We start from the raw sequence: 22,205 nt of genomic DNA, 5'->3' as shown, positions 1-22,205 counted from the left end.
CTTCAATTTGTAATCTAAATTTCATGACATTTAGGCAAAGAAAGCAACAAAGAAATGGAATTTGAGACTATCACAGAAATAAGAAATTATTATAAAGTAACACAATAATCTGGGAGCACCTACTGTTAATCCATTGATATTCATACCACGTACCTAGTGAGGAATGCAAACTTGTGCAAAATGAACCAGTTTCGGTTCCAGCAGTATGGAGGACTACATTATGTGTCGCTTATCAACATTGAAGGCAAAAAAAAGACTCCTGATATAATCGGACACCTGTGATAGTGCCAAATACTGAGAAAATTTTAAAGAAAAGATCTTAAGAAAGGATTTGTGGGACTAGAATGGGTCAGAAGAAGGCCTTGGCAAGCAGGATTGAGAAAAATCCCAAGACATTCTACAAGCATTTGAAGAACAAGAGGCTAAGTCTTGTGAGGATAGTACGCAGCAGGGATGAAAGTGTAAACACAGTAGAAACTTCTTCCAACAAAGATTAATTACACAGGCATGGTGTGTCACAACTAATACTCCTGTTCATTTCACTGAATAAAACAGAGGTCACCACCATTTGTAACATTGAACTCCATAAATACTATTGGAATGTTTTGTGACGTGATGTTTGGAAATAGTTGCCTTATGCTTTCTACCCTCTTAAACAGTGCAAAGCTGATTAGCTGGAGAGAAAAAGAAAATGGTATTAAAGAACAAAGAGGCTGTTAAAACAAGCAGAGTGGAAAATAACAAACACCATAATACACTCATTCTCTTTTTATTACAGAGGATTACTTCTGAAGGAAAGAATAACAAAAGCAAACTTTCATCATAAATCCTCTGAATTTTTCCTACTTAAAGTCTTTCAGTTAGTATGAATAACCTGTTGAAAAAAAACACTTTGCTCAGTCACCTGATCAGCAAAATACATATAATTAACCTTGATTGACCATAGAGGGGCAGAGTTCGCATCACACTAGATCAAAAATGTAATACTTAGGGAAATGCAAGACATAATGACTGCTTGTGAAGTATTTAATATCTTATAAATGTCTCAGAATACTTTACAATGGGGAGAAGTGGATATTAAGCAGGGACTGAAGAAATTAATGGAGAGACTAAAAGCACTCAGAGTGTGTTTTGGAAGGTCTTTAAAGAGAAAGAGCAGTAATGTAGCTGAAGAGGATTAAAAGGTCAGTAGGAAAGTGACTGCAAATTGAAAGTATAAGAATAAACAATATTATAAAGCTTAAATTATAAAAAGCCAAAAGGTATTAAAAACCTACAATTAATTCCAGAATGACAGGAGTTTTGAACAGGTTTAAGTGATTTGCTTGGGGGTTAATTATGGGGTCGTGAAATTAATGTGGAATACATGGAAGGTTTCAATGAATAAAACCATGTAAAGGATAAATGTCTGCCTCGTCAGATGGAAGGAGCATGATAAGAAAGTGCAAGCCAGACTGATTGGTTATGTGCAAACAGTAAGATGGAGCATTATAGAGGAATTTAGCAGTGTTTGCACTCTGATCACTACAGGCTATCCTTATTTTTCCAAGGTTTAGAATTTAAAATCAGGGAGATTTAACTATTATACATAACAGAGTTCAAGTTACAACTTGAGTGCTGTGTACAAGATGAGATTGCAATGGAGGGAGTCTGGAGGAGATTTAAAAAGCTGTTGCTAGGATTGGAAAATTTTTGCTTTGAGGAACGATTGGATAAGTCAACATTGTTTTCTTTGGAACAGAAAAATCTGAAGGGAGAATTAACTGACATGTTTAAAATTATGAGAAACCTGGAAACATTAAATGGAAGATGGACCCATTTCTCTTATCAGAGGAGTCAAAAATCAAGAATACAGTAAAAAAACACCCTGGCATCCGCCACCTAATGGGGATTGGTAGATGTTGGATAAGTGAATTTTCTGGTTGCTTGAGATTGCTCGTTGCATGATTAGCAAACTAACCGCTAGAGGACACTAATTTTACACTTTTGTATTTTTTACCTATTTATTTTCTGTAATTTTTTTGCTGTTTGCTTAAGGCTGTGGTTACTTAAATTCTGGATAACGGGGATTTTACTATATATAGATTTTGTTATTTTTAGAAAAAAAAGAGAAAAATCTGTTCACAGAAAGTGGAGACCTGGAACTTAGCACTTGAAAGGATAGCTGAGAGAGAAGCCCTCACCACGATTAAACATTACTCAGATGTGCTCTTGAATAGTTATAATTTACAGGGCTATGGACCGAGAGCTGGAAGGTACAAATGGAGAGAAGAGCTCTTTTTTAAGAAGCATTGGGGATGAGTTAAAGGACGTAAATACAAAATCTCAGAAAAATGTTATGATTATTGGGATAGGTTTTAACACAAAGAAGATTTTTAAGCAGAGAGCACTGTAGGTTCCAATGCAATAACCTTGCACTGGGCTGCATGAACGTAATGCACTTAAGAAAGCTATGATTCTTCCCATCTATGTCAAACATTCATACAGATATGGCATTCAAATTTTAGGTGTGCTTATTTCCTAGTACTCACCAGAGAGAAATTTCTCCCTGTGAGAAATGTTAATACTGAATACGTATGTGCTATCTTTCCTGAGTGTGTTGCATCTATTCCTTGGAGGGTTCACCTTTAGTTGGAGCTCTATGAGATCATCATAGATGGTTTAGATTACATCAAATGTGGGTTAAGGTAACTTGCTGATCACAAGCCACAGGAGAGAAGTATGCTCATGAGACCTCATCGACAAACAGGATGTATAAACAGTGGCTAAGCTTCCTCATTGCGTTTCCGTAACCAGCATCTTAGGCTGCTCAGGGTGTTCGATGAGGTGGTGTGGAATATATTATAATGCCTTTTGACAGTACTTGAGATGAAATCTTTTAACCTCCCTTCATATGGATAAGCTGAGGCTCATCCTATATATTCTGTGGCAGCTCCTGATGTCTTCTTTCTGCTGACATTTCACGCAAACAGTATATATGCCAGCTGAGCAAAATATGGAGAGTCCTTTGTCCTTTCCATTGACACCATCATTTGCTCCTGCTCATCTGTGAAGTGCAAATTAATACATGAAGCCCAATTCTCTCATATGTCCCATCCATGTAAGTTCTATGAAGATTTAAGCTCCTATGAGTTGTAGTCGTCAGTGACTCGAACCTATGAATGAGAGTTCTAAGAACTGTCAAGATGAAGTTGAAAATCAAACTAACTGCAAATGCTGCAAATCTAAGAGCAGGAAATGCTAGAAAAACTGAGCAATTTAGGCCTCAACTGTGGGAAGAGAAATGAGTTAAAGCTTCGGTTTTAAGCCCCTTTATTTCTCTTCCTGCGGATGTGACCTGACCTGCTGAATTTTCCAAACAGTTTCTGTTTTTATATTAGTCAAATTAAAGTTATTTGAAATTATTATGTCCATGATCATCTTTCATTTTCTGTGATGATGAATCATCTTCCATGCAGCTGCCTGATATTTAATTCCATCCCCATTGAAGCTCTGCCAATCTTCATTGCTGCCGCTTCTTCAGCTGCTATCTGTAACATCAGTAAAGTACTTCCCCTAATTCTCCATTTTCTGTGCTTTTTTCCTTCAAGGAAAGTTGGAGATCCAGATGGGGAGAGTTACTAATTGCTTTCACAAGTTGGATGAGGAGAATGTGCTGAACATGGCTCTGAGGATGCAGTATCCCACTCTAAGGATGTGCATGTCAACTATAATTTGATCAATGTGGATGTGAAGAACTTGAGAGACAGATGGTGCAAATGCAAGATAAACTGATTTGAAGTGTGACTTGGTGTACACATACACACACATACACGTATAAATACACACACATATATACGTATATAGAGATATTTATATATATATATATATATATATATATATATCAACATGTATAAATGTAGATATAGACGGATAGATATATACTGGCAAAAAGATAATATAGATAGATATTCTGAATAGATAGATATACTCTCTATATAGATATATGCAGGTAGACCCTGACTTACGATGGGGTTCCATTTCGGCACTCCCATAGTAAGTCGAAATATCGTAACTTACAAAAGAATACCGCACTTACTATTTTTTATAATTAAAATGTTGAATACAACATGTTGAATGTTGATTACAGAAACTGTGAGCGCAGTTGTGTCAGCACCGCAAGAGAGTATGATGTACGCTGCGATCGCCAAAATTCACGTGAGAGAAAAGCGTGCTGCATTTCACAAGCGCAGGGACATGTCAGAACTCAAAATCAAAAGTACAGATTTGAACATCGTAACTTCAAAAATTCTGAAGTCAGATCATCGTAAATTGTGGACTATCTGTAGTTAGGTATCTTTTTTTGTGGTCTCTGTCCGTCAGGGTCGACCACCATGGGTACTGTGCCCAAAGCAAAGCTGGAGTTGCCTCTCCAGGGCACAAGCCAAGGCAGAGTTGATATGGAGATCCAGCTGTTACCCATGCAGTGGAACCCCATCCCCCATATCCATGCAAATGACAGGTCCAAAGGAACAACAGAAGTTGATACAGTTTGGTGCCAGCAGGAGTTGCCATGCCAGTGCTGGTGCAGGTGCTTGGGTACAGCAGTCAGCCACCTTTGGGACTCCAACTCAGGATTTTTTCCTCAGGGTTTACTCCCTTTCCCATGAGTAGGTATAGCCACAAGGCAACAGAGGTTTGAAATCGGAGTTTCCCTCTCCTAGATGAGTTACTATCCATGGTTAATGAGCCTCATCTGCCCGGAGCAACTGGCTTCAAGGCACCAGTGGCTCACCTTTGCCCCTTCTCCTGTCAGTGAGAACAGCCCCACCAGACACAAGAACTGTGCTACATGTGAAGGCCAGGAGTTGTCAGAGGGTGTTTGAGATGCAAGCCATGAAGAGCATTTGTGTAGCTGTGGGAGCTTGTCCCCACAATCTTTATAGGCATATTATATAGATATATATGGAGCAAGAGAGATTCATCTGCTGATCTCTTGTGCAACCTCCAATCATATCTTCTTGGTGCTCCTTGAAGACTTCATTCTTTCCTAACTAGAAGTATTTACTCCTCGGGTCCTAACCGAGCACATCTGGGATGGTATTGGAAAAGCAAGGCATGGCTTCTTTCCACCTCCTAACATTTCAGCTTCAAAGGAAGATATTCAAAATGCTGAAATAAAAACAGAAGATGCTTGAAATGCTCAGCCCCTAAGGCAACAGACTTGGAGAAATGTTCTGATGAAAGGTCACTGACCTGAAGTGTTTTCTTTGATTTTGCACAGATTTTAACGGACTTCCTCAAGGTTTTCAGCATTGCCTATTGTTCCTTCAAATTAAATGCTTTAAATATTTGGTTTGTTGAATGTGGAAGATCATGCATGCTGACATTAATAAAGAGAATAACTAGATTCAGCTGCCCACATAAATTAGCAGAATTATTGATACTCGTATGAACAATTACTTAAATCTACTTCAGAAGGCAGGCTGGAGTTTTGGTCCTCAATTTTGGTGGATATAAAATGCAAAGGACCTTTACCCACAGAAAATAGAAGTGGCTCAATGATACAGGTCTTCAAGCTTTGCATGATCTGCATTGACATAATGATATTGTTCATTGGAACTCACTACTAGTTTCTTCATAAACTCTCAAGTTGTATTGTCCTCTGATGGTATGTAAAGACTGGAAAAGTATGCTTTATTTTAAAATTTAAACACCTACCTCAAAATTGACTGGGAGGTTACGTTTCAAAGCAATCTCAAACACCAAGCTGATTTCGGACTTGTTTATATCTGTATCCTCTTCTCCCTTATGTGAAATTTCATCAGTCTGAAGTACAAGAAAACAAATTTTACCTGAGTTATATCATGGATTCTTGTGTACAAAGCAAAACTATCTTAAAAATGTAAAGGGAGTGCAGAATTTGCAGGGAGCAAATGGGTGGTGATACAATCCAAAGTTTCACACCACTGCCCCCCTCTGACATTCCATTAAATTCCAGCTTTTCCAAAAGAGCAAAAGCATTCCAGTCTAAGCCACGAAGATAGACAAATTCCGTAGAATACTAAAGGAAAAGTAATGATTATGTTTGGAACTTCATCACTCACCACATGTGAACCACACCAAATTGTCAGAAACTGATTTGAGTTTCCAATCTGACCTGAATCACTAGAGTAGAACAGAGTGTCTACTGCATTGATAGTGGTGACTTCATTTTGGATTCAACTATCGGATGATAAACAAGGAATTTGCCTGTATTTCTAATGAACACTCCATATAAAACCTTGTCCAACAGGTCATACGATTACCATGTTTTCCAACAATGCAATAATCAAAACAAAGAACAAGAGAAGTCGGCAGTACTGTTTTTCCCAGCCTCTTCTACCATTCAATAAAATCATATCTGATTTAGTTGTTTGTGTCAACTCTAAATTCCTGCTCAACTCCCATGCCCCTCCAGTCCCTTGTGGTCTTAACATCAATCTCAGTCTACAGCATCTATAGCTCTCAAGAGAAGAACTTTCTTGATTTATGACTCTCAGTGATGAAATTTCTCCACATTTCCCCTTTATCCTGAGAAGATTCCCCCCCCTTCCCTCCATAGAAAAGATCCTTCCAGTATCTACCATATAAAGCCACCCAAAAGCCTTGTATATTTTAAAAAGACCTAAAGAGCAAAGAGTCTTTCCTCTTAATAATCTTTCCAACTCAAGGACAAATTTATTGAACCTTCTTTGCACTCATTGCAAGGTAAATATACCCTTTCTTAAATAGCCTAAAATATCTTTAATAACTCCATATCCACAGAGGTGCAAAGGCTTCCTCATTTTTCTGCTCCATTCCGCTCACAAAATGACCATCATTCCATCTGCTTTCCAAAGTACTTGTTTTCCTGCATGCCAGCTTTGTTTCTTCTACCAGATAGCCAGGTACCTCTGAATAAACATATTCATCTGATAAATAATGTTTTATGCTCCTTTTTCCTCTTTAGAGACATACTACTCTGGTGAAGCAATGTGCAGCTTTGAATCTTCCCCTTAAATTAAAAGAGAAAAAAATCAACATTCATTCAACACACTTTAATCCTAAAATATCTAAATATTCATTGAAGAACTGACTGCCAGAAACAACTCCTGAAGGATAGACATCCACTACATTCTTCAGCTTCCCAGACTCACACTTAAAATCTCCATGAATGTATTCATTATTTTTCATGTTTTATTAATTTTAAAAGTCAACAGTTCATTTGAACCTGTGGCTTTTTTGCTTTCAAGTTGCTTGCTCTCAATACTTCTTCCATTGGCTTCTTGGATATTCACTAACACAAAATGAGGCAATGTCCTGGCTGAGTTGCCTCATTCTTTGTTCCATTGACTTTGCAAGATAACATGATCATCTCCATTCTGAATCTCCACATTTTGTTAAATGTGGATAAAAAACTAAATAACTTCGATAATCAAGAAAAATTCTCTCAGTTTGAATCATGAGTAGCAAAACTCCAAGATTTCAACCAAAAAGAAAACACTAATATTAAAATGAGTTAGCTGTTGCATAACTACAAACTGGAATAAATCCAAATCAATGAATTATATTTGCAGTGCTCCCAGAAATAACTCCAGATAAACAACTTGCCACGATGATGTAGTTGAGCTTAATTAGGTGACATGACAGTTGCCTAATCTATTTGGTGATGTCTCCATAAAGCACGGCACTTGGTGCTAATAATCACAGATATACATACATGACTAAATTTTGCTCAACCTTGTTACTTTTCAAACTCTCATCCAATTAAACAGAAGTTAGAATTATTTGTTTGTAGGTTTTGGTGAGGAGGAAGTTTTAGGTAAAATTAATTAGTGGTCTAGGCCAGCAAACTCAGCTGGGAAAAGTGCATTTTGAGGGACCTTGGAATCATTGGTGAGGTCAGGCCAATCCTTAATTTCTGTGCCTGTTGTAGCCATGTGGCATGCTTGGTCATTTCACAGGGCATTTAAGAATCAACCACATCATTGGATATTGAGTTGTATACCTGTATAGGCTGGACCAGGTACAGATAGCAGATTTTCTTCACCACCCACCCCCCCCCCCCCCAAGGTTATCAGTGAACCAGGGGCTAGTTTAATGACAATCCAGCAGCTGACTAATGACCATCTATTTTAAATTCCAGATTATTATTCAAATTTAAATTCCACAGGTCTCTAGATTGTTAATGTGCAACTCTGAAAGGTCACAATTATTATCCACTTTTTTATTCTTGTCAAATATATTGACTGAACACCTTAAGGCCACTCTCCCCATGTCCACATCTAATCGTATGTCGTCATTCACTCTATAACCACAAAAACAAATGCCTTTTAGCCAAGCAATGTTAACAGAAAGGCAAGAAGTGGTAGATTAGTGGAGAAAAAGGGCTGTGGGATTCCTGTAGCATTGTTCCTAGGCGAAGTTAGTGCCTCAAAGAGTGATGAAAAAATTGATAGAAAATACCACTCGAAAGAAAACGATGCCATACCATGTAAAGAGAATTTTAGGCATGATTATTTTTCTGTGCTGATCGTATCTGTAAATGCTGTCTAATTTTCCTCCAAAGTGCTAAAATGGAAAATTTTAAGATTTGCCAACAGAACAGGCAGTGATTTCTGGCAGAAATGTAACTAAGATCATTTCAGAAGCATGTAGCCTGAGCAGAAGGCTGGAGATTTAAAAACAAGCAGGCATGGGAATATGATGGTATGTCAGATAGAGAATACTACTGATTTTCCCTGAGCTGAGTGCTTCCATAATGCCGGCATTCAAAGAGAGACAAAATGTGAAAAAACATTGTTTCCTAGTTTGACTTCCACTGGGTTGCGCTGACAGGAAAATACAAATACATCATATATGTAAGATCCCTGTTACCTTTGTCATATACTGAATGATAATGTTATTTAAACAAACATTGTACCTTTTTTCATTCTACCATTGGCAGAAACTATATGATTTTAAATCCTACTTGGCTGATTAACAAACGACTTTGCAACTCCTGCCAAAATGTCTTGAGTCACGTAACTTAGACGTCACAGCATTACGTTTGCACATAGTCCCCTTTGGCACTGCATTAACTGCAAATAACTTATTTTAAAAGAAAGATAACCATCTAGTCATGGTTTGAGTAATTTGAGCAAAAATGTATGTGTAATTATTGAAATAATCATTTGTTTTTTTAAGACCATATTAAAAGATTATCTAAAGCCCACAAAAAGATTACAGTAATACCATTATTACAATATGAATGCATCTCCAAATACACAGTAGAGTTACTAATTAGCGGAACAATCAAGTGAAAGCAAATGATATATGTAATATTACAAGCCCAGAGGACTCCAAAACCCAGCAGCAATGGAAATTCACCAAGACAAAGGTTACTTAAACAAAAGTTGCTTTTATTTTCTTCAAACATTATAATATCAATCTTTAACTTATTACTATTAACTTAACCCCCTTCTAATTCTAAGCGCACGTGTATGTAATGTTTGTGTGTTCAGGAAAGTTCTTTGTTTCACTGTCCAATCTTTCACTTTTCACTTTTCCAAGTTCACTGGAATCAGGCACAGAATTTAAGATTTATGAATCTTCACCAGATTCTAGTGCTTTAACTAAAATTGTTACCGCAAAGGAAGGTTTTTGTTGGTTTCATATAGAGATATTCGTTGTTTGTTGGACACACACAAACTGATCCCCTTCAATCAACTACTTCAGTGTCTTGCCAAAGAAACTTGCCCCCTCATGGGATTTTCCAAAAGATAACCTCTTATTCCAGGTTACCACAGAGTTCTTTTACCCCAATTCCAGCAGAAACACATTAACCAGCCACTTCCTCGTAAATGACTACAAGGGTTGAGAATAGGCGGAAGACATAACTCAAAACCCATTTTCAAATGGGGTCTTTCTTATAACAGGAGTGGAAAGCTTGCAGCCTCCAACACCAACTCCTGCTGTAAACTGACTTCTCTCCTTCTCTAAAAGAAATCACCTGTTTGTTTATTCTCTCTCTGCAAAATATTCTCACCTTAGAATACCAACCTTCAACCAGACTTGGATCGCTGGCATCGGAATCAGTTTCTGAGTCTGGACATCCATCCTTAAAAGACAATAGTCCATTTTATCCACAACATCAGTCCAATTAACACCTACTTGTGAAGTCTCCAAAGACATTCTTTAACTTTCTGTAAAGCCACTGTAGGCATGAAGTCTCTGAAATGCATAGCTCTTGCATTTTAAACGACATATCTTTTGTGAAATGTTAATGTCTGTTCGTGAACTAAACTAAACCCCCACAATCTATACCTTTTAAAGACACATTTTAATCATAATTTATTAAACCAATTGTAACAGTAAGAAATACAATAATCAGCTTTATTGTAATGAACATATATCACAAAAATTGTTGTTTCACGGTAGAAATATTGTAAAATTATTGGTACAAAAATTGCTGTTCATTACAATTCCAGGGTAAGTAACACTCAAGCCTTAGAATTGTGGTTGTCATGGAATTGAGAAAAACTACTTGTTTAATTGTAACTTTTTTCACCCAATGGATAAAGTGAAACAGTTCTATTTAGTTATACTTCCCCTTGAAGTATAACTAAAAATTAGATGGATGAAAATTTCAAGAGTTGATATCTGCTTGAGAAGTCTCGATTTTGTCATTTTTTCCAATTAGGTTTGGTATAAATGTCCAGCACCAATTCAGAATTGAGAAAAAAAAACATCTGCAACATTTTTACATATGCCCTCCATAAATATTTACATTTAAAACACTGATATTCTTAACATTTATCCAATTGAATAAACAGGAACTCTACATGATTATAACTAAACTTTGTCAGTGATTTCTCCAAAATTTAACCAAATGTAACTTTCATACAGTCTGTTTACATACAGAGGAAAGATCATGTATCCTATAGTCCTCTATCAATATATGTGCAACACAATCAAACTCTCAATAAGCTTCCTGAAACCCGCTTTCCAAAACCAAGTGATAAAAACAATGGTGGCGCATGAGACTGCAGTGGCAATTTCGGTTCCATACAACGGTGAAATCTCCTACCTTATACATAATGTCTATGATCAGGAAACACAAGAGAAAATAAGTAAAACCTGGACTTTCAAACTAGAGGATTGGACTGGCAAATTATTGAGCAGTTTTATCTTACTGAAGGAAGTGAAGCAGATTACAGTAAACCACGGAACAGACCACTGGAGACGTTTGGGAGGCTAAAGGAAGTGCTGTGTGAGAAGACACGTGGCATGAGGGCCAGCATCAGGGTTAAACTGAAAGTTAACCCATTCAGGCCCACGGCCGCTAGAGAAGGAAATGGATTATCTGAGGCTGCATCTGAACTAGAAATAACTGCACGGCTGCTTTGTTATGGCGATGACAGGAACATGTCTCCTGGACTCCATTCCAGATTCAGTGATCCAGCTAGATCACCTTATCTCCTTCAGGACAGACAGAGATGCTGCTGCTTGTGGTAAATTAATTGAGAAGGGGGTAAGGATCTTTTGCTCAACAGAGATATAATAGTGAAATACAGACCCTTCTACCTGTCCATGAAATGTACAGCCACGCTGATCGCTGCAGTTGACAATCTGCTTTCACAAATGAGGGTGAAGCAATGAAGGAACTTTATGGTGCCATCTACGAAGCCCAGACTTCCCACCCCGACATTGCGTGATTATAGCTAGCAACTTCAACCACGCCAAGCAGAAAATTGTTCTACCACAGTTTCAACAGCAGTGTTAACTTTGCCACCAGAGGAGAGGACATCCTATATCGGGTATACACCAACCTCCTTGGTGTGTACAAAACTGCCCTTCGACCCCACCTTGGATTCTCAGACCATATACAGTGCCCTATGTAATATTTGGGATATAGATTTGCTCCTGTGCGCCACAGTTTTAATTTTGTAATCAAACAATTCACATGTAATTAAAGGGCACACTCCAGATTTTATTCAAGGTTACTTTTATACATTTTGGTTTAACTATATAGAAATTATAGAACTTTTTATACATAGTTCCCTCATTTCAGGGCACCATAATGTTTGGGACATTTAGCTTCACAGGTGTTTGTGAGTACTCAGGTATGTTTACTTGGTGCAGGTATAAGATCCTAAGCTTTTGGTTACCTTTGGAGTCTGTAGATGCCATTTTTAAACATGAGGACCAGATTTGTGTCAATGAAAGTCAAGTAAATTATTATGAGGCTGAAAAACAAGAATAAAATAGTAAGAGACATCGCCTAAATCTTAAGATTTCCAAATTCAGTAGTTTGGAACATTATTATGAAAGAAGTGGAGAGCTCAGTAATGGCAAAGGGACTGATATTCCCAGGAAGATCTCCACTGCTGATGACAGAAGAATTCTCATCATCATGAAGAAAAATCCTCAAACACCTGTCCGACAGATCAGAAACGGTCTTCAGGAGGCAGGATGTCAATGACCACTGTCTCCAGAAAACTTCTTGAACAGAGATACAGAGACATCAAGGAGATCAAATATGACACAGCCAGGGCTAACCAGAAACCATAGATTGACACAGAGGTTCATGCATTTCTCAGACTTGAGATGCTGCCTTCAGGACAGAAGACAAGAAGGCACCAAGATCAATCTGGAAGCAAAGTGTGGGTACACACAGAGGATCCATAATCAGCTGTGCAACAACGGCGACACGAGGTGCATGAAGCAAAATATCAAAACAATAACAGATCACAAGACAACCATGAGAATTAACGACACCAATGCCTCCCTTTCAGACAGACTGAACATCTTTTACACACAGTTTGATGAGAAGAACAGACTGATGCCAAATTAAGCTCTATCTCCCCTTGAAGAGCAGACCTCTTTTGTCGCCATGGCTGAGGTGAGGAGAATCCTATCCAGGGAGAACCCAACACAAGCCACAACATACTTGGATACTAAAGGACTAAGCAGACCAACTGACAAAAGTCTTCATAGATATCTTCCACACATCACTGCAGCAGACCATTGTCCCGCAGATTTCAAAACAGCCATAATCATCCGGTACCAAAGAGGGCAACAGTCACTGGCGTTAATGACTACCGACCAGTGACACTAACCTCCACCTTTATGAAATGTTTCAAGCATCTGGTGATGGAATGTATCAAAGGGCACCTCCCTGAGACAATGGACACATTTCCATTCACCTGCAAATGGAACCATTCCTCTAACAATGCTACAGCCTTGTCCCACCACTCCACTCTAATCCACCTGAAGAATGATGCCTCACACACTAGGCTGTTGTTCATTGACTTCAACTCAATGTTTAATACAATCATACCCAGAGGCTGGTGAAGAAATTGCCCTGCTGGGACTAAATACCCCTTTATGTAACTGGATTTTAGATTTCTTAAGGGACCCAGTTTATCTCATAAATATGCTTTTATTGTATTATTTTGAATCCTATATTTTTAATTGTACAAATGACATTAAATTTCCTCCTTCATAACAATCTTCTACATTACTAATTCCTTTAGAGAACCGAATATCCAAAAGTCAATAATTCTTTGTAAATGGGATGTCTATTTTGATTCAAAGACATTTTAGTTAAATCAAGGTTCCTCATTCCCATTTCAGTATTTGCTTTATACCATATATTAATCAAATGCTTCAACTGTGGAGTTTCCCTGTCACCAAATATTAATCTTGGTTCCCATTTATATATAAAATCTTCTGGTATCCTCTCCTATCTTTTCCATCTCTAACATAATCCATGCTGGTTTCTCTCCTTCAAAAAAAGAGAGAAATCTCATTTGTGTTGCTTTATAATAATTTTTTAAATTTTGAAATTGTACACCTCCTAGTTCATATTTCCATGTTAATTTTTCTAAGTAAACTTCGACATCTTGCCATCAAACAATTTTATAGAAAGTTATACAAGTCAGAATCTCAAAATGATGATGATAAAATAGATCATTTTTTGTCACAAATAAATTTACTAAAATTAAATTTGGAAGATCAAAGATAACTGAGTTCCCCCTTCTCCTCAATAAGTAATAAGTATCCAGGTGAAGATGGTTTCCCTCCTGAATTTTATTTAAAAAATTTAAACATTTATTAATTCCCCTTTTATAGAGATATTAGGTCAGGCAGCGTAAACATATTCTTTATCAGAATCTCTTAACACAGCAATATTAACTGTAAATACCAAAAAAGATAAAGACACTTTAAAACCATCATCATATAGACCTATTTCATTATTAAATGCAAATTATAAAATAGTAGCAAAGATATTAGTGAATAGGTTGGCAAAATTTTATCAAAGTTAATAAATATGGATCAGACTTGTTTTGTTTAAAAAAACGAAAATCAGCAGATAACGTGACCAGATTATTGAGCATAATACATCTAACACAAAAGAGAGAGGAATTAAGTATAGCAGTGGCTTGAGATGCGAAAAAAGCATTTGATAGATTAGAATGGGACTTTTTCTTTAAAGTGCTTGAACAATTTGAGTTGAGACAAATATATGCAGATTAGATTATATAATGGATCCAAAGCTAAAGTCATAACAAATGGGCAGATATCTGCACCTTTTCATTTAACTAGATCTAGTAGGCAAGGGTTAGCAATTGAACCAACTGAAGAACTGAATCGATCTGACCCTGATACTAAAGGTTTTAAAATTAACCGAGAGGAATATCGGATTAATTTATTTGCAATTTACGTTTTAATTTAATTGACAGAACCTGAAGACTCATTACGTGAACTATAATTTAAGAGTAAAAGAATATGGGCTAGTACCTGGTTATAAAGTAAATCAGGATAAAAGTGAAATTATGCCTCTTACTAGAGGTGACTATACTCAGTGTCAAAGAGATACCCAATTTAAATGGCCAATAAATGAAATAAAATATTTAGGAATAAAGGTAGATAATAACTTAATCATCTATTTAAATTAAATTATACCCCATTACTTAAGAAAATTGATATGAAAAAATGGATGAACTTCAGTCTTATTGTGTGGAAGCACCTCAGTCCACAGTAACTGTCTATATTATTGTAGTTTACATCTTTTTTCTCTTTTTCTTTTTTTTGTTTTTGGGCGTAGATAGATGGTTGTTTAGGGGTGGAATTAGGTAAAGGGTATGTAGGGGGAGGGTTACATTGATTAAAGGGTGGAATAGTGGTGTTTTTGTTTCTTTCTGGGTTATATACCATGTATATTTACTATCATTACATATTATGTACTTCTTTTATCTTTGGCTTGGCTTCGCAGACGAAGATTTATGGAGGGGTATGTCCACGTCTGCTGCAGGCTTGTTGGTGACTGACAAGTCCGATGTGGAACAGGCAGGCATGGTTGCAGCGGTTGCAAGGAAAAATTGGTTGGTTGGGGTTGGGTGTTGGGTTTTTCTTCCTTTGTCTTTTGTCAGTGAGGTGGGCTCTGCGGTCTTCTTTAATGGAGGTTGCTCCCCGCCGAACTGTGAGGCGCCAAGATGCACGGTTGGAGGCAATATCAGCCCAATGGCGGTGGTCAATGTGGCAGGCACCAAGAGATTTCTTTAAGCAGTCCTTGTACCTCTTCTTTGGTGTACCTCTGTCTCGATGGCCAGTGGAGAGCTCGCCATATAACAGTATCTTGGGAAGGCGATTGTCCTCCATTCTGGAAACGTGACCCACCCAGCGCAGTTGGGTCTTCAGCAGCGTGGATTCGATGCTTATGGACTCTGCCAGCTTGAGTACTTCGATATTGGTGATGAAGTCACTCTAATGAATGTTGAGGATGGAGCGGAGATAGCGCTGATGGAAGCGTTCTAGGAGCCGTAGGTGATGCTAATTATGTACTAATTGTTTTATTAATTATATGTATCATGGTTTTGAAATTTTTAATAAAATATTTGAAAAAAATGGATGGAATTGTCAATAATATTATTGGGAAGAGTTAAAATTAATATATTTCCTAGATTGCAATAGCTTTTTCAAACTGCCTATATTCTTACCAAATAATTTTTTTTCAGGAATTAAATAAATATGTAAGACTGTGGCGAACCACGTCACTCCATTATGAAACTGGCGTTCATAGTTGTGGACCCAAACAGGATCTAGAGTTCCCAGTGGCGGGAGGGAGGCACTTGATTTCAGAGGTCGGGTGATTGTGATAGCACACCAATAGTAATTATTTAAACTCCTGTGAAGATTCCATTAAGCAGTTCTTTTGGTTCAGCTTACAGACAACTTGTGCCATGCTTTATTCACTGCACCACTCGTCACAAAACTGTCTTTTTCTTGACTCTCAAGATCATCTGTAAATATTTTTGATGAATGTTATCAGATTGAAATTGAGCAGGAACATCGCTTGTTTGTTTGTTCTTTCTGCTACGATTCAGAAACCACCTTTTAAATCTGAGCATCCAGACTGTTGCCCTTTTCAAATGATTCCAGGATGAAAAGTGATGGATTAAGCAGTTAACTGTACCCATTTGTTCAGACATTATCTGAACAGCATTTGCAGTCTTATTCCTGATTTCAGGGTCTTCTAATGAAAAATTATTTTAATTTATCAGGATTTTGAGGCCACTCCTTTTGAGACTGTAGAAGAAATTGAGGTCCAGATACCCACATTCCATTCTTCAGTATGGTAGCCTGATTGGCAGGATTGTTAACTGCATTAACATATCTCCACTGTATTAAACACCAGACTTCATCAATTTCACTGATTCTGTTAGCCACAAAAGTCCAAAACCGTGAGGTTTTATTGTTGATGTACTGGGAGCACAATATAGAGTCTGTTAGTTTCACCTGCAACTCTCTTCTCAACATCGTAGCAGCGTCAACTCCATTCATGGGATAATGACTGGTTTCAATGGAGCCACTCTGGCCTTTCCCATTGCAAATCCACAATGTACTTGATCCCTGTTATTATGCAGTAACAGGTAACTAACAGTTCCATAACCATCTTCACATGCTTCAGCAAAATTATGCAATTGATCAGATGTTACAGTTCCAAAATTTGTGGGTTTGAAGCACCTGTCTACCTTGAAATCTTCCAGTTTACAAAGATCCTGAATCGAACATGTCCATTGCTGTACAATGGATTCTGGTATCCCAACCAATTTTTTTCCTACACAAAGCTTTCAGGGTCTTCTTGATAGTCAGGACAACTGGTGCCAATATTGAACTGACTGTTGATGGAATCCCCCTTCTTGTGAGAGGTCGGTCTTTCAAAATGATTTTGAACTTAAAAACATAACGATGAATGCATCATTGTACACCTAACAACCACTCCACAGGAAGGTTGTCATAGTCTCAGTCCAAGTTCTTCATTTCTTTTGCTCTCTCTCTTGATTATCATTTGATAGGAAGAAAGCGTCCTTTGTTGCACATCGCTCTTAACTCATTATAAAAAGCTATTGGTTCTTTAACTGTAGCTGCAGAAGTGAGACAGTCATCAATATAGAGTTATTCCTGATCGTGCTTACAGCTTGAGAGCTAAGTTGTTCCCTATTGTCCTCAGAACACTTCCTAAGGGCAAAATTCACACAACTTTTTCAAAAATTCATCTTTTTCTGTTGTCCTTGCTCAGAACGAGACTCCAAAATGTTAGACATTTTAGATCATTTACTTTGAGCACCAGATACTTCTGAACCTTCTAGTACCCTCAACTTGGAATCATTAACAGCTATTTTATTTCTCAGTTCCATTTGCTCCTTTTGCCTTCTTAGTCGCTTCCTTAGCTGCTCCTCTTCTCTGCGTAGCTGTCCTCCTGCTCTTCCTCTAGTTCTTCTAAGGCATATTTATCCTTAAGCCATTCTCATTCTATTTCAAGAGCAATCTTGCCAGCCTTAACATTTACATGTGTAGATGCAGTACTGGAAATACTGGAGCTTGTTCTAGAACTCCTCTTGCTTCTCCTGCTTCCAGTATTTGCCACACTATCTTCTGGTTGCACATCATGCTGTATGCCAGATGTTGCCTAAATATCTAATTTTGTCTCCGTTTTGGATTGCCTATTCTCCAGAGTACCATCTTGAGGCACACCTTCAAACACTTTCAAATGGCTGATCTTAAATTCTGTAGATGGTTTTTGCATTACATCAGTGGGATTTATATTCCCAACAGCTGAAACCTTTCATTCCATTGCCTCATTCGTTCTTGCTCGGAGTAGTTTTATTTCCACTTGTCTTTAAATGTTGCTGTTGCAATTAATTGTTCTTTAAGATCCATGACCTTCATCTTCTCAACATGTAGCTCCTCAATGGCAGCAGCATCAGTTCCATATTTTCCATTCAGCTGACCATTGCACTCAAACATCAGCATGCACAACAATAACTCCAAAACCAAAACAGTCCTCAAAGAACAAGTGGCAGTTTTTTCCAAACTGTATTCTAACTTTCAATAAACTGCTTCTTCAATGGGCTTGAAGAAACAGAGCCCAATCAATCCAGTCTGATTTCCAAATCCAATTTCCAACTTCTATTGTTTTAAATTCCATTTTTTATTAACTAAATATTGTTACTGTAGTGACTATTTTCCTTTATAATCGCTCGGAGTATATTAGAATGATGTTGTTGTCTATAACTCGTTCAAACTAATCAGTACTAAAGTTGAGTTTTCCAGAGTTTGTTAAACATTGTTAACATTATTATCAGTTGCTTTACCTTGTAACAAGCCGTTACGACTTTGTTAGCGGAGCTAAAACTTTGTTAAACAGTCAATAAATTTGTCGGAACAAAACTAATTCTTTCCATTTCGTAGAACAAAGGAAACTAAATTAATGTGTAACCTCTAACAAACCATAAGACCTCGGCTCAAAGATGTGGCTAGGTGACACTTAAAAGAATATGTAAACAATTGCAACTCACAGACTGCTTGCAACTTGTAATTCATTTTTACCCTTATAACAGAAGATGGTCTCATAAGCAACAACGAAGAGTCAAAATACAGAGAAGAGGTGGAAAATCTTGTGAAATTGTATGTGAATAAATATGTGTCAATGTAGACAAGACAAAGGAGATGATTATGGACTTCAGGAGGACCAGAGATGACCACCCTCCACTACACATTAATAGCTTGGTCGTGAAGAGAATAGAGAGCATCAAGTACCTGGGAGTCCACTTAAGAAATGTCCTATCCTGGACACATAGCATCTCATCACTTATCGGGAAGATGCAACACCAATTGCATTTCAAGAGAAGGCAAGGCTACCAGCCACAATTCTGTCAACTTTCTACAGGAGGTCCGAGTGAGCCCAGTCTGGCTGAATCACAGTGTGGTACAGTTGCTGTAGAAAATCAGGTCTGAAGTTAATCCACAGGACAATAAAAGTGGCAGAAAAGATCACTGGGGTATCCCTCCCCCATCGATGTGATTTACTGGGATCTTTGTTTAACGAGGGCTCACAAAATCAGGGAGGACACCGACCACGCTGCATGCAGCATCTTCCAGCTACTCCCATCGGGAAAAAGATACACAAGTATCAGAGCCAGAACCACCAGACGGAGGGACAGCTTCTTCCCACTGGTAGTGAGATTGCAGAATGACTGCTAAAACAACTCTCCTTGACTTGACTATTTATTAATAATATTTTAATATACGTTCATGTGTTCTGTGTATATGCATTATTTGTCTGTTTGTGTTTTATATCTGTACACGTGTTTTGCACTATTGTACAACATGGACCAGAGAACACGGTTTCATCGGGTTGTACTGATACAAATAAATTTGAACTTGAAATGCGTTGTTTAATGAAAATCATTTAATGTGTAACAAACTAAAGGAAACATCCTTTCCACTCTCGAGTGTGATCAACTATTCAGATTTTAATTTCCTCTTTCTCTTCAAGGTTTATGTATCAAGGCATATTCAGCCGCGTCTAGCTTGGTGTCCACAGCCTCTCGAAGATAATCCTTATCTGTCCAGGCCCAGAGGACCAATTTCAAATGCTCTTTGCAGGCTGGGAATGAAGAGGTGAAATTGAGGCAGCAACTGGGTCCCATGATCAAGTGCCCAGGACAGCCTTTGGCAGAAAGCAAAGCTGGGGAGCAGTTTGTCTTTCATCAAAGTGTTCAAGGGTTTTACCATGTCATGGTTATGTAACTTAGTGAAGTTTTAAGCAAATGGTTTTTAAAAAGAAAAGATTTAAGGTACATAAAGATACCAAGACTGAAATATATTTTTAAAAGTTTCACTTCGCCTTCTCAAAAGCAAACCAAAGATCCTCACCAAAATCAACAAAAAACCAATCTAATGTGGAGTCCAGCGACTGAACGTAACAATGGAAGTATGTCAGCGTCTATCCTTGACCAATTTCCGCTCCAATTGCCATCAGTGAAATCCAACAGCATTAAACCAGTTTATTGCTCTCTAAATTCTCAATTAATTTCAGTTGCTCATAAGGTTACAAAATTCATGGTATTGACCAAAGTTATGAAACAGTCCCATTGGATGACTGCACTTTGTTATTTCTTCACCTCTCTTAACTATTCCATTCTCCAGCATTTCCTTCATGATTTATCTCTATAACTCTAATCCTTTATGGTTTTAATGTTCTGCCTCGAGGCACTAATTGCACTGATGAAGTCCACTTTAATAAGCTTATCTAAATCTTAGACCCCACTGATTCATTATTTATACACTACCCCAAAAGATTCATTCACAAGCATTATGCCAATTTCCAAATTAATGTCAACCTTGACCTCTCCATTGGCACCACCAACTTTGGAGGTCCTGCTGTGCTCTCTAATTACCATTTAATACATCTTGGATAAATACAATGTCAGCAGAATGAAAGCATTGTTTTTGCCTGTCAACCTATCCTATCTCATTCACAACACTGCTAAGACTTTCCTTTCTTCTAGAATGAATTGTATGAGTATCTCAACTCAAAAGACAGTCTCCAGCTAATCCAAAATTCCATATCTTATTGAATTCCACATTCCCGTGACATTTTCACGTTCTATGGATTCACTGTTCTTCAAGTTCTTTCCATAGTTTCACCCACATCTCAACCCCGTGTTCTCTATTGATTTCCCTTGATCGTTGAATATCTGACCACTGAGGATAAACGTTCCTAAAATAAGGACTAGAAATTATACCCAGGAAGTTTGTCCGTTTATCACCTTGTGTTAACTAAATACCCTCTGCTATAGAAATTCAACACATAAGATGAAGCCTAGATGACTTCAGCGCATATTAGTCTCTAAGAGATTATGCAGTCCTCCCTTTTATCCATTTCCTCCTATTCTAGTATAGACTCAGCCTTCTAGCATCTGGGGAAATGGAGTGTTGCCAGTTACATAAACACTATGGTTGCATAGAAATTGATCAAGAGAAAGCATTACTTGACATTGCTTATAATGTATGCTTATATTTTTAAATAGACTACCAAACAACATATTCTTCCCCATTTAAATAACAATAATTTACATTGAAATTCTATATTTTAATGCTGAACAATATAAAATATAACAAAATTAATTCAAATAAATGGACATGAAGTCCTTAATCTTTAAAGAGGCTGTTGCTGCTATATCAGTCTACAACTGCAAGACTCCGGTTGTTATTTTCACACCATTTCAAAAAAATTTCCACCTCTTCTCTATATTTTGACTCATCATTGTTGCTAATGAAGCCCACAACTGTATAAATTGAGAATGATAAACTGACATTTGTTTAAATAAATAAATATTTGCTTAATATTATGAAATTTTCCAATTGCTTGAGAATATTGGATGAGCAAGTACCACATTAATGAGACTTCACTGGATCTACTTTGTTAGAGAGGGTTGGTTCACCTCTCAGTTCCTTATTCAAGTAATCTTATCCTCAGCCTTAAACAATCAGTAGTTTTACATTTCCCTAAGGGGAAAGGAATTCATCTCTGTTGTGTTATAACACTATTGGTGGGAAATTGAGCGGGCCAGTGACATCACGGGGCGGGACTTCCGCATCTGGGAGAGAGAGGCTCGGGACTAGCAAGGAAAGCCTGCCCATGTAGATGTCCACTAAGAGTATGGTAAAATAAAGCAAGCTACGAACACGACTCCAGGCTCAAGGTAGTTTTTATTACGAGCGTGTTTGAACCCAACACAACATCAGAGACAGCTACCAGTATTGTTACGAGCCCAGAGGACTCCACAAACCAGCAGCAATAGAAATTCACCAAGACAGTGGTTACTTAAATAAAAATGTTTTTAATTTTCTTCATACAGAATAATAAGATC

The 22,205-nt window shown here is 37.5% G+C and overlaps 1 protein-coding gene across 11 annotated transcripts in view; it reads right to left on the bottom strand.

Annotated features, from left to right (window-relative positions):
* stau2 (staufen double-stranded RNA binding protein 2) overlaps window positions 1–22,205 on the bottom strand; it is a 327,674-nt gene that overhangs the window by 166,810 nt on the left and 138,659 nt on the right. For 9 of the 11 annotated variants that reach the window (XR_011352225.1, XM_069921216.1, XM_069921215.1 and 6 more), the window contains 2 exons: window positions 10,028–10,099; window positions 5,701–5,808 (listed from right to left, as the gene is read on the bottom strand). Coding sequence is in view for 10 of the 11 variants with exons in the window: in XM_069921216.1 (XP_069777317.1) it covers window positions 5,701–5,808; window positions 10,028–10,099 (180 nt within the window). In the remaining variant the exon portion in view is untranslated. The remainder of the gene's footprint in view (window positions 1–5,700; window positions 5,809–10,027; window positions 10,100–22,205) is intronic. The other 2 variants (XM_069921211.1, XM_069921212.1) reach the window with 1 other exon arrangement.

Source organism: Narcine bancroftii, chromosome 2 (genome assembly GCF_036971445.1).
Source record: "Narcine bancroftii isolate sNarBan1 chromosome 2, sNarBan1.hap1, whole genome shotgun sequence".
Lineage (NCBI taxonomy): Eukaryota > Metazoa > Chordata > Chondrichthyes > Torpediniformes > Narcinidae > Narcine > Narcine bancroftii.
This window is presented reverse-complemented; position numbering and strand designations above follow the sequence as displayed.